The 12,740-nt window shown below is 39.3% G+C and overlaps 1 protein-coding gene across 2 annotated transcripts in view; it reads left to right on the plus strand.

The window, feature by feature from the left end:
• Positions 1-12,740, plus strand: part of FRMD1 (FERM domain containing 1) — a 34,867-nt gene that overhangs the window by 3,672 nt on the left and 18,455 nt on the right. For both annotated transcript variants that reach the window (XM_070932586.1, XM_070932587.1), the window contains exons 2-4: positions 3,328-3,418; positions 7,733-7,812; positions 9,610-9,686. In XM_070932586.1, coding sequence (XP_070788687.1) covers positions 3,328-3,418; positions 7,733-7,812; positions 9,610-9,686 — 248 coding nt within the window. The remainder of the gene's footprint in view (positions 1-3,327; positions 3,419-7,732; positions 7,813-9,609; positions 9,687-12,740) is intronic.

Here is a 12,740-nt window from a genome sequence, read left to right on the forward strand (position 1 = left end):
GATGGAGCATCCACAGCTTCTGGAAGCAGGCAGTTCCACTGGTTAATTGATATAGTATATTTTGCTATAATACATTTTTGACAAAGTATATGTTATAGTCTATGTTGCTGTAGTAGATTTTGCTGACTTTCTTTTTTCATGATCTAATTTTTAATTTTCACTTTGTTTTTTATTGTTGCATTTTTTTAAGTTACCGACTTAATCTTGTAGCAGATTAGGGCAGCCTAGAAATCTGATAAATAAATAATAACCCCAGTTCACAAGAATTCAACATTCTTGTTGGGGATCTCCTAAGTTTGTTAGAAATGAATGGAATAACCAGTTTTTTCTCCTCTGAGCAAATATTAATTAATGCTTGTGATATTCCTGCCAAGGAGGATAAATGACGAGGGTTCGGGAAGCCAGAGGACCCTTATTCCTAAAATTCCTTTTCCTTTTCCTGATTTTGCAAAAGGTCCTATTTACTTTTACTTCCCTGCTGATGCATGAAGTTTTACTGTTTTGTTTTACTGCAATGATATTCAAGTTTCTACCTTTCCCTGAGGTTAGATTATATCAGGGGTGTCAAACTCAAGGCCCGCGGGCCTGATCTGGTCCGCAAGGTGCTTAAATCTGGCCAGCGGGGCCGGCCTGGAAATAGCAAAGGACCGGCCTGCGGTACCTCTGGCAATCAAAACATGAGACCCTCCACACACCCCAGAGTGATGCAGGAGGCCAACCAGGCCGAAAATGGGGCACAGGGAGCCTCATGCGGGCCCCGTGCCCCGTTTTGGCTGGCAGAGTGCTGCAGGAGGTGTCCGTCCCATCTCCCTGCCCCCCCGCTGGTCCACGGAGGAGAACTACAATGCTGATCCAGCCCTTGAAGAAATCCAGTTTGACACCCCTGATATATGATGGTTTTAAAATGATTTTTCAGAAATCATCCAAGATCCTTCTCTTCACATTTGTCTGTATCAAATGTGCTTTTTCTGGATGTTTTTCAGTATCTTCTTGACTAGAGCCATGAAAATGGTAAACCACTCTCGAGAAACAGGGTGGAAGAGCAGCACACCCATTTAACAACTACTTAAATAGCTTTTAAGAGAAACAATATGGAGTATCGGGGTGGGCTATATCCATTTTTAAAGAGAAATGGAAAGTCCTTTATGTAGCATTGCATTTCTGGTAGAGAATCTTGTTTGTGAATATAATAGTCTCTGTATAAATTGTGAAGAAAAACAGTAGATAAGCTGATGCATAGTACTGAATGTAGTATTTCCTTTTGATTTCTGGAATGTCTTGCTTTTTTTACCTAAAAGGGTTTTCCCCCGTATAATTTCCCCTTAAAATGGGAGTGTCATTTTAGAATTGTTGAGAATATGATAATGGAAGCAGACCAGTTTTTCCCTTTTGTAACAATGGATTATCTCCCTTTGGGGTAAATACTTATATTTAGCCATTTCTGTAATTGTTCAGAATTAGGAATTATCATTCCTTCCTCATTTGTTCCTCCCAGCATCATTGAGTATAGGATGAGAATTAAGATATGGCTGAATTCTCTTTTCCATAGCTTTGAAAATATGGTGTATTTAACAGCCGTAGTTTTCCATTGTTCAGTTGTTTTGTTTTCCATCTATAGAAGCAAAGATTCATAGCTTCATTTCCATCTGGATGATTTTGTATTCTTGTGGTGGAGCAGATACAAAAGTTCTCTGAGATGGAGCTGAGGTCTAGTCAAAAGAGAAAGGGTGTTAATTCAGACATAACAGTAACATACAATTAGGACAAGCTTCAATTTCAAACCCTGGTTTGTTGGTTTCAGATCAAGACTTGCCACACATTAAATATAAAACAGAGTTTATTGGAAAGCAAGAATGGGTAACCTAGGTAAATGAGGACCCAGATTGTTGGGGGCAATATGCTGACTCTGTAAACTGCTTAGAGAGGGCTATAAAACACTATGAAGTGGTATATAAGTCTAAGTATTGTTATTGTATTGCTATTGCTAACCTGGTCATCTGCAGATAATTTCTAGACCTAAAGCCCATGCAACCTTGGCCAATTAAGTAATTATTACTTAATTGATTAAATTAAAACCCTTTTAAATACTTACTCCTGGACTTGTAGGATATGGGTCTACTGCAGGGATGGGTTCTACTTACCTTTACTACAGGTTTGCAGCGGGGCTGAGCACGCATGCTCACTTTGCTCTCACGCACGCTCTTCTGCGCAAGCGCCGAAGCGTTTTGATGACATTGGGGTCGGTGGCCGGAGCCTCCCGCCAGTTTTACTACCGGTTCTATAGAACCGGTGCGAACCAGGGGCAACCCACCACTGATCTACTGAAGCAAGAATCAGCCATGCTCAGGCCATGTTGAACCATTGGATAATAATGAGAGAGGTACCTTAGAAAACCATGTTCAAAGTCTGTTAATTTGAAAGGGCAGAGCGAAAAGGCTTAGGATTTCAACCTTGGGCTGGTGTATATATGTAAGGCATGATATCTGGTGTAGGTAGATCTGGAGTAGGATGTGGAGTAGGCAGATTTCCTGCAGTATTCCGTAAGGCTTCTTCATTGTTTGCAATAAAATAATTTCTGTATGTTTAACCTGGGAAGCAATACAGGAAGATTTGATAGTCTCTCAGCCATCTCACTGTATCTAGAAGTTCATCAAATATGGTCAATCTTAATTTGATTGGGATATCTTTGATCAAGCACTCTTGATGCAGGGCATTTTTACCCCAAGATAGAATTAGATAGGTTCAGTGCCAAGTGAACATAGTCTATGTGTCATGTTATACCTGAATCAATTACAACTCTTAGTGAAGAACATAAAAGTTCTGAGATGTTAAATCATTATAATATTAATTGATGAGTTATACTCAACTCATAGATGATTAGACTCATAGAACAAATTAAACCAAACCAAGCAAATCACATTTTGGCTTGGTGTATTGTGTGAACCAACAAGCAGTGGATCATAGTGTTCTGATATATACAATATCCACTGTTTGTCCTATCCTTCAGGTGTACAACAGCATAGCAGAATATCACACAATACTGTACCTCATTGTTTTACTATGTAGCAATACCATGACTCATTGCTAAAACGTTTAGAAATTAATATTGTATTAAGCTAATTTAAGGCATTTGATTAGAGTGAAAAATAATTCATAATAATCATTGCCCTGGAATCCTACCACAAATGCTTCAATAATCCGCAACTTTATTCTGTAGCAGTATGTTCCAATCATATCCATAGTGCCATAATGCAAAGGAGTGTATAGTTGTGATGGACTTGAAATACCCTACTCTAAACAGCTTAAATACTATTTTTTGTGTTGCAGGTAAAAGCTACAGGACAGGAACTCTTTGACCAAGTTTGTGATGAACTGAAAATTAAAGACCCTCACTTCTTTGGCATCAGCATTGTAAAAAGTAAGATCAATTATTTGACAGATATCCATAGCCTGAACTAAGAGAGATTTAAGCGGGCATGAAAGACATCTCAACCAGGGGTCAAATCCGGCAGGTTCTGACAGGTTCTGAAGAACCGGTAGCGGAAATTTTGAGCAGTTTGGAGAACTGGCAAATACCACCTCTGGCTGGCCCCAGAGTGGGGTGGGAATGGAAATTTTGCAATATCCTTCCCCCAGGAGTGGGGAGGGAGTGGGGATTTTGCAGTATCCTTCCCCTGGAGTGAGGTAGGAATGGAGATTTTGCAGTATCCTTCCCCTGCCACGCCCACCAAGCCACGCCCACCAAGCCACACCCACAGAACCGGTAGTAAAAAAAATTGAATTTCACCACTGATCTCAACACCCTCCCATCACTAACCTGTGAATATATACATATATGATAAAGGAGGAGTCTCTTTATTTGCACATATTTCTCTTTCTTTCTCTCTCTTCTTTCCTACCTTCAGCTATTCTTTCTGCCAACATTTCTTTTCACCTCTAGGTAGAATTTAAAGCATTGTTTGTGTAACAAGGCTGGCTATTTGCAAAGTCATCACAAAGTCAGTTTCTTTCATAACTTACAAAGAATGTTGTTTCTACAAAAATCTGAAGGACTTTGAACTTTATTAAATTATGCCATGGGAAAGGCTTACAAATCATTCCAACATATTAAACAGCATTTTTGTAGCTAATCCTCGTCACCTTGATACCCTGGGAATATTTGCATGTGATATAATTCAAAAAGAGATTCTATAAGAGAAAACTGACCCTCGGTGTTTGAATGTCTGGTTCAGCCAGTATTTTGTAGACACTGGATGGACTGTTATGTGGAATTTGTATTCTCTCCACAAATATTCATTCATTATATGAATATTTCAGGGGTGGGTTCTACTTACTTTTACTACCTGTTCACAAAGCTTCTGCGCAGGTGCAGATCGCCGATGATGACATCCAGGTCAGTGGGTGGGGCCTCCCGCTGGTTTTACTACTGGTTCTTGTGAACTGGTCCGAACCGCAGCAACCCATCACTGGGGTATTTCCTCTCTTAGATGTCAGACTGTGAACTTTTTTTAAAAGAAAGTCTCCCTCAAAATATAATGGTGAAGTATTCCTGAGGTTAAAATGAACATTCTCAGGTTTTGCATGTCAGCTGTAGACAGTTTGATATTCTTCAAAGTTATGGCTTCAATCAACTTCAGTCAGCATGGCCAATGGCAAAAGAATATGGGGACTGAGATCTGAAAACCTGGGATAAGAATTTTTATTTGAGCATTGCCTCTGCTTTCTTCTCTGTGTATTTGATGTCCCTGGGAGAAGGGAAAATCCACTGGTGTTTTTTATCCATTGAAGTCAGTGGCCCAGTAGCAGCGACTATGTATGGAACCTCACACATTTAAAAACACCCTGAATGAAAGCCCACAATGAGTGGGTCTGGTCCAATTGCTTTGTCCAAAAATGTTTGAGTTTAGACTGTCTGGAGGGTGGTTATCTAACGTTATGTGTTAATAATCCCTATTCAGTTTATCTCTTTTGACCCAAGATAATGATTATCAATTGGTTAACTTCTTCTTTATCTCAATTCATTTAGCATCAGTAAGAACATAATAATCCTTTGCCATAGTTTATTCACTGTAGAAATTAATAGTTAAGCAGGAGGATCAGGATTTGGCCCTCAAAATACATTATTTCCTCTCTGGTTTGCATCTCAATATAAATTTATTTATTTATTTATTTATTATTTAAATTTTTATACCGCCCTTCTCCCAAAGGACTCAGGGCAGTGCACAGCCAACACTGAAACACATATATACAAAAAATTTAAAAGCAATTTAAAAATATATTAAATAATTTGGCCCCAATCTTATTAAAAAAACTAAAACAACCATTAAAATTCATGTTTAGGCCAGCCCAGCTTGTTGAAACAATAAGGTCTTGAGGACACGGCGAAAGGCGCGAAGGTCAGGAATCATCCGTATCTCCGGGGGCAATTCATTCCAGAGGGCAGGTGCCTCCACAGAGAAGGCTCTCCCCCTGGGGGTCGCCAGTCGACATTGTTTGACTGACGGCACCCTGAGGAGTCCCTCTCTGTGGGAACGTATTGGCCGGTGGGAGGCTATCGGTAGCAGAAGGCAATCTCGTAGGTATCCAGGTCCTAAGCCATGGAGCGCTTTAAAGATGGTAACCAACACCTTGAATCGCACCCGGAAGACCACCAGGAGCCAGTGCAGCTTGCGCAGCTCGCGGAGGAGAGGTGTTACATGGGTGCGCCGTGTCACTTCCATAATCACCCACGCGGCCGCATTCTTTGAATTTGAATTCTCTGTGTTCTCTGTGTTCAAAAATAGAGATTTTGCATTTTTACGTGAATATAATGCAAAAGTACCTATATACGTGACAGTTTGAACCTTGCCCACTAGGCACAATCCTAGACTAAAACGAGTGTTTTCCTGGATGAAACTTGTTATTCACCTGTCATTTAAAACGAGAATTACACACTTCAGAATTACATTTGTGGTCTCCCAAGAAGTCACATGCATTTTTTAAATCAGCTTTTCTTCCAAATCTGTGCCGTCCAGTCACGCTGAGTCAGTGGGCTTTAGACATGACCTCCAGGGAGTTTTTCTTGCTTTCTTGCTCATTATTATTTCTAAAGGATTTACTTTCACCCTAGTCTGATTTCTGCCCTGGCCCTCTTTTTTTTTTAGTCAGAAGAGTCCAATGGGAGATTATAACCGTCCATGTTCCCAATTGCATCAGACTTGGTTGGAAAGAGAATGGATAGAGCTGTCATTTGTGGTTGTGGCCACACCATGAAGAAATCAACCCCCCCACACACACACATTTTGTTGAAAGAGGATGTTTTCAGCAGGATTAGACTTGGTATCAGTTATTTGCAGGCATGTCTTCTCCCCCTCCCACATACAACACAACTCCCAAAGAGGCCACCTTAATTAAATGTGTATTCAGGTATCATTTTTTTCAGAAGAACATATCTGCCCTCCTGCCCCAAAAGAGAAGGGAACCTAAGCACGTGACAAGGATCTCTAAACTTTACCTTTAATCTTGGAAATACACATTCTTGCACACTGCTTTTCTTGTGAAAGGTGGAGCGGGGTGGGGTGGGGGGACAGCTGAGCTGGGGGGGTTTTGTAGCCGGAGGATTACCTTGCAAGTTGGCATTTTGACAACATTAACCTCATTAGAGTTGGAATGTAAGGTTGCATTCCTGCACGAAGGCGGCAACTGCAGGGTGAGACTGGGGACAGGTTGGGGATGGAGGAGTAAAAGGAGGGGGGCACTTGGCAGAGGAGGGCAGGCAGGTCACTTGATGTTTACAGAAATTTCAAAATGGCTTAGTGAGTCATAAAGTTTGACTTTTGGTGTAAAGAAATCCTGCTTGGCTCCTATGTTTGGTCTTCCCAATCCTTCCTCCACCCAAGCAATTAAACACCTAAATTCCTCTTTAGGTACAAAATAGTCTCAAAGACCAATTCTTAACAACACGGGAGCTAATCTCCTAGGTGGAACCCACAAGGCTAGTTCAAGGAGGGAGGGAGGGAGAAAGGGAAGGGAAGGGAAGAGAAGGGAAGGGAAGGGAAGGGAAGGGAAGGGAAGGGAGGGAGGGTTTATCCGGACATATTACCCAGATAAAGCATAACAGGGAGTTTCCCCCTAGACCTAAACAACTTTAGCTGGCTAATAATTAATGAGATCCTTGCAAAAAGAGTTTAAGGTGAGTACTTCCTTTTTTCAGTTCTGAAAAGGTTTTTTGCATGAACTCATTGTGGGCAAAATTCCTGATTAATACCAATGGGAGATTTGTTCTTAGGAAATACCAACTTTTCTTAGCAGTGAAATGGAGAGAGATTATAGTAAGATTATTATAGCCACATCCCAACCCACGGAAACCCTCCAAATGATTGTGGTCCTGATAAATCATCAGCCACCTGATGAAACTAGTTGTATTATATTGAGCCTGTAATTGCTGGGGCTTTCTTTATCTTTGTATATAGTTGGAAAATTACAGTTTGAAATATACCGTCTTCATACAATGCAGAGTTTCACCTTATAGTGATATTTATGCTAGGGAAAAGCTGGCAGGAGGGTGGATGGCTATGTAAAATGAATTTTAGCATATATATGTGCATGGTAAACTTACAATTTATGTCAAATAATGTTATTAATCTGGTTGGCTTGCAAGAACTGTATTTCATAAAATTCTCTTTATATAAAATCATGAGCATTTAAATAATTTCAGATGTTCCTCCTAACATTTATTCTCTCTCTCTTTTAGATAATGAATATGTATTTATTGATCTGGAGCAGAAACTTTGTAAATATTTTGTAAAGGAATGGAAGAAAGAAGGAAGCAGAGTAAGTCCTTCAGTGTGTATTTGTAACATTGAAGTCTTTTCTGTGTTGTATTGCTGAAGCTGCATCTGATTGAACTAAAACTAGTTATAACTTGGGTCCAATGTCAGTTTTATAGCCCACGTACATTTGTCTGCTCCAATGATTTTTCTTTTCATGGAGCATTCTGAAATTCTAACAATGCAATCCTATGCTTTAGTTATTTGTTTGTTAGATAGATTTATATTTTGACTTTTATTCAAACTCCTGAGCAACAGTATATATGTATTTATATTATGGCTTTGTTATTTTTTTTTTTTTCAAATAACTCAAGGCAGCAAACATATCCAATACACTTTCCTCCTCATTATTACAACAACAACACTCTGTTGGGCTGAGAGAGAATGACTGCTCCAAAGTCACCCAGTTGGTTTTCATGGCTAAGGCAAGACTTGAACTCATGGTTCGAGTTTCTTGCTTTCCAGCCTGGTGCCTTAACCATTAGACCAAAATGGCTCTCTATGCACGCATGTGTGTGTGTAGCATTTTTTTCCTTCTCCTTTTTTCCTACAAGAATAATCGCTTGAGGTAGGGTACCTTGTATCTGGATCTAGCTACAACTAGACTTGTATCTGGATCTCCCCAGTGCCAATCCAACATTGTAATCACTATGCCACACTGCCTCCCTACTCAGAAATAAGTCCTATGCTAAATATAAATGTACATTGGTGATTGTTGAGGAAATATGTCATTCAATGAAAAACTGATCCAAAATATCATGGCTTGTTTTTGTCCCAATATTTAGTGTTCTGTATTTGCTCGTGTTTACAATGTTTTGCTGTAAGTACAGCAAGCCTTTTCAGTTATTATTTATTTATTTATGTTATTTAAATTTAGGCTTCACTGATTGTGGTGCCACTGCCGTTATGGGACTAAAGTATTAATTTTATCTATCTACTTTGGCAGCCACATTTTCATGTTGGCTGGAACATACCTGGTTAAATATGTGGGTTTGATTATGTAGGGTCTATCAGAAATCAGTATTAAAAAGACAGAGACTAAAGTAGAAGAAGTTTAATATTTAATATTTAATATTAAATATTAAAATAAAATTGTAAATAAAATATGAGCAAGTATCAACACACAGGTATTTGTCACTTGCTGGAAAGCTCAGGCCAATAGGTGCCTATTAGAAAACTATTTCTTTTGGTTTTCCTTGTATTTCACTTAAAAACTGAAGGGCAGCTATCCAGTACAATTTGGCTGTAGTTCAAACAATTTTAATCTCTGTTGTTACAGAAAATCAAACTAGTGCAGAGTGAGGTTCAGGAATAGTTTAATGCTTTTCATAAATAAAACCTGCAGATTGTTGTTTGGGATCCTCTGTTTGGAATCAGTTGTGTCAGTAGGCACAAGAGTTGATTGATGGTTGCATAGCTTCAAAATGAACTGAGAATAAAACTCAAAGAATTAGACCCAGGAAGACCTTTAAATGAGATAGATAAATGATAGATAGATAGATAGATAGATAGATAGATAGATGATAGATAGATAGATGATAGATAGATAGATAGATAGATAGATAGATAGATAGATAGATGATAGATAGATAAATGATAGATAGATAGATAGATAGATAGAGATAGAGATAGATAGATAAATGATAGATAGATAGATAGATAGATAGATAGATAGATAGATAGATAGAGATAGATGATAGATAGAGATAGATGATAGATAGATAGATAGATAGATAGATAGATAGATAGATAGATAGATATGACATTGTTTGACTTCTCTTTTGTTGTTTTTATTTCAAAGGGAACAGAAAAGTTCATCCCTCCTTTGGTTGCATTCTTCAGAGTACAGTATTATGTAGAGAATGGACGCGTTATAAGGTACTGTTGATTATTACTTTAACAAAAACCCTCTATATCATTGTTCACCCTTTTGTTCTTCTATTTAATATAATGCCGTATTTAGCTTTCTGTAGCCAGTTTTCTTAAGAGGGGTTGGATTGTGAATGTGTTGGATTCAGGTAGTTTAGCCACACCGTCAATTCTTTTCCACAATAGAAGTTGGATTAATTCTTTCATTAACTGTATTACCTATAATGGCCTGTTGTCAAACTTGCAGAGCTTTTTTGCATAGCAAACATGAAAGTATGAATGGCAGGTGCATGGAAACACCTGTGCACAGATAGAGCTGCATTCTCTACCAGGGTTGTGCAGTGATCTGGATTTAAAAAGGAAAAGGTGATATGTACAATGTGTGAGAATGCACATCACGCACGTGGACATTACTTTAAATCAAATTCAAAGAAGCTTTGTCTTTTCCTGATTCTCATGGTTACTGCTGTCTGATTTCAGGAAAAATAAATCGTATTTAAGGTGATGTAGGCAGGTACAACACATATACCTGTGGACAGTCCAACTCACCTTTTCCTCCTGCACAACACTCTTTTGCATATATAAAAATGATAATAATTTATTAAACTTGTATGCTGCACAACTCAACATGACTATGGGCCGCTCATAACAATCAAAGAAATTACAATAAAGTAACTAAAATATAAAAACAAAGAAAATATGGCAAGCAAAGTGCGGAGGGTGTATCTCACTCCCCCTTGCCAAAGGCCTGGGTGAAGAGCCTGGCCTTCATGACACTTCTAAAAAACAGCAAAGTGGGGTCCATCAAGATCTTGGAGAGAACATTGTTCCAGAGATGCTATTAAAAGTATGATTATGGGGTCCTGAAAGATGACATTGTTTAATCAAAGGAATTTGGAGCATATCAACCCAGCTAGGCAGATATTATGGGAGCATGCCCAACTCTGCTAGATCAAGTTGTATTGGTAGAGATTCTTGGAAAAAGGTGATCCCTCAAGTAAACTGGTCTGGAGTCATGTAGAGCTTTAAAGGTGACAACCAGCATCTTGAATTGCACCTGGAAACATACTGGCAACCAATGCAGTTCCTGTAGAAGTGGTGCTATGCATGTTGTATATTTGGAACTATACCTGTACAACCATGTTCTGTACCAGTTGAATTTTCTGAATGCTCTTCAAGGGTGGCCCATGTAGAGCATGCTGCAGTAGTCTAAATAAGATGTTAAAAGGGCATGAGTTACAGTGAGTAGAGCCTCCTGCTTCAAGAACTAGTACACCATCCCAAGGTGTGCAAAGGCCTTCCTAGCCATGGCTGCCAGCTGTTTTTTGAGCACAAGTCTAGGAGGATCCCCAGATTGCACACCGGGTCCATCTGGAGTAGTACAAACCCACCCAGGGCTAAAGATGGAAGAACCTTGTCTCTGGAAGGACATGGGTGACCATCTGAAGTGCCCCTGATCTACGAATGGGGACTACTGGTGCACCAAATGCATTTCAGATATGCTACTGAGGAAGCACATAGATGTTTAAAGCATAGAACACTTCCAGATGTTCTTTACAGCTACCTCATTTTCATACTAATATGTAATAAAATATGACAACACTACAAACAATTTATCTTCTACTCATTTTTAATTAAAAGGGACGCGGTGGCTCAGTTGCTAAGACCCTGAGCTTGTTGATCGAAAGGTCAGCAGTTCAGTGGTTCGAATCCCTAGTGCCACGTAATGGAGTGAGCTCCCGTTACTTGTCCCAGCTCCTGCCAACCTAGCAGTTAGAAAGTACATAAAAAATGCAAGTAGAAAAATAGGGAACCACCTTTGGTGGGAAGGTAACAGTGTTCCGTGCACCTTTGACGTTTAGTCATGCCGGCCACATGACCACGGAGACATCTTCAGACAGCACTGGCTCTGGGAACAACTAGCACATATGTTCGAGGGGAACCTTTACCTTTACCATCTTTAACTGCAGATTTTTTTTTTTTGTGGGGGAGGTTTAGTTTTATTAATAAAGAAAAAAAAGTAGGAGGAGAGGAAAAAGAAAATAGAACTTGGGATGGATTTGATTCTTATGGAATGCAGTCTGCAAATTCAAAAATGGGCAAGTAAAGAATATATTTGTGTGATAGTCCCATGCAGCAAGCTGAATTTGTGTCCTTAGGTTAGCCAAGCGCAAGAAACTTTCAAAATGCCTAAATTGAGGCTTATCCTTTGCATTTGCATAATGGTTTAAAGTTTAGATCTGAACAAGACTGTGTTGTTTCTTTTCCTTTGGGCTGAATGAAGGACATCTCTTCCCTGCCTTTATAATAATGCTTCTCACAGTATCCCTTACTGTTTTCCAAAGCCCCTTGGTCAAAGCAAAACTCTATAATTATGAGTGCTTCTTAAAGTATATATCCTTAGCCACAATCCTAGAAAGGTAGTTTCATGTTGAATTGGTCTCTTTGTTTCTCTTGTTATAAGAAAGCCTCCCCTTAGGATGCCATTCAGAGGTCCTTTTTGTACACAATTGACTGGCTTGTCCTCTTTATGGCCCATTGTTATAATGCGGGGATGACAGAGGTAAAATCACTTTCTTTATTATCGGTCTCAGTAACAAGGAAAATTCAGTTTGATGTCAACTCCCTAGAGTCTTCTCTCTCTTTTTGTTTTTTTGAATCATTGATGACTCATGGCAACTGCCTGGACAAGTTCCTGGAGTTTTCTTGGCAACATTTTTGGAAGCGGTTTGCCATTGCCTCCTTCCTAGGGCTGAGAGAAATTGATAAACCCAAGGTCACGCAACTAGCATCATGCTAAAAATGAAACTGGCCTCCTAGTGTTTAGCCTGATGCCTTAACCACTGGAATCATTTGATTGTGGTTATTGTGTGATGAATTAAATTTGACTCTTGTTACCAGAAAACCAGCAGGGCTGCCCTTTTTTACCAAAAGGTTGACTTCTGAATTTACATAGGCTGCTTCAGTTATCTCCATGTATGGTCTGGACTTCCAATCACAAGAAGAATGTTCATGGCCTCTGTAGACATGCCTCATGGGGGCTCTAGGGAGGGGCTGTTTCTG

This window comes from Pituophis catenifer, unplaced genomic scaffold, assembly GCF_029215685.1.
Source record: "Pituophis catenifer annectens isolate HBS135680 unplaced genomic scaffold, rPitCat1.0.hap2 SCAF_1, whole genome shotgun sequence".
NCBI lineage: Eukaryota > Metazoa > Chordata > Lepidosauria > Squamata > Colubridae > Pituophis > Pituophis catenifer.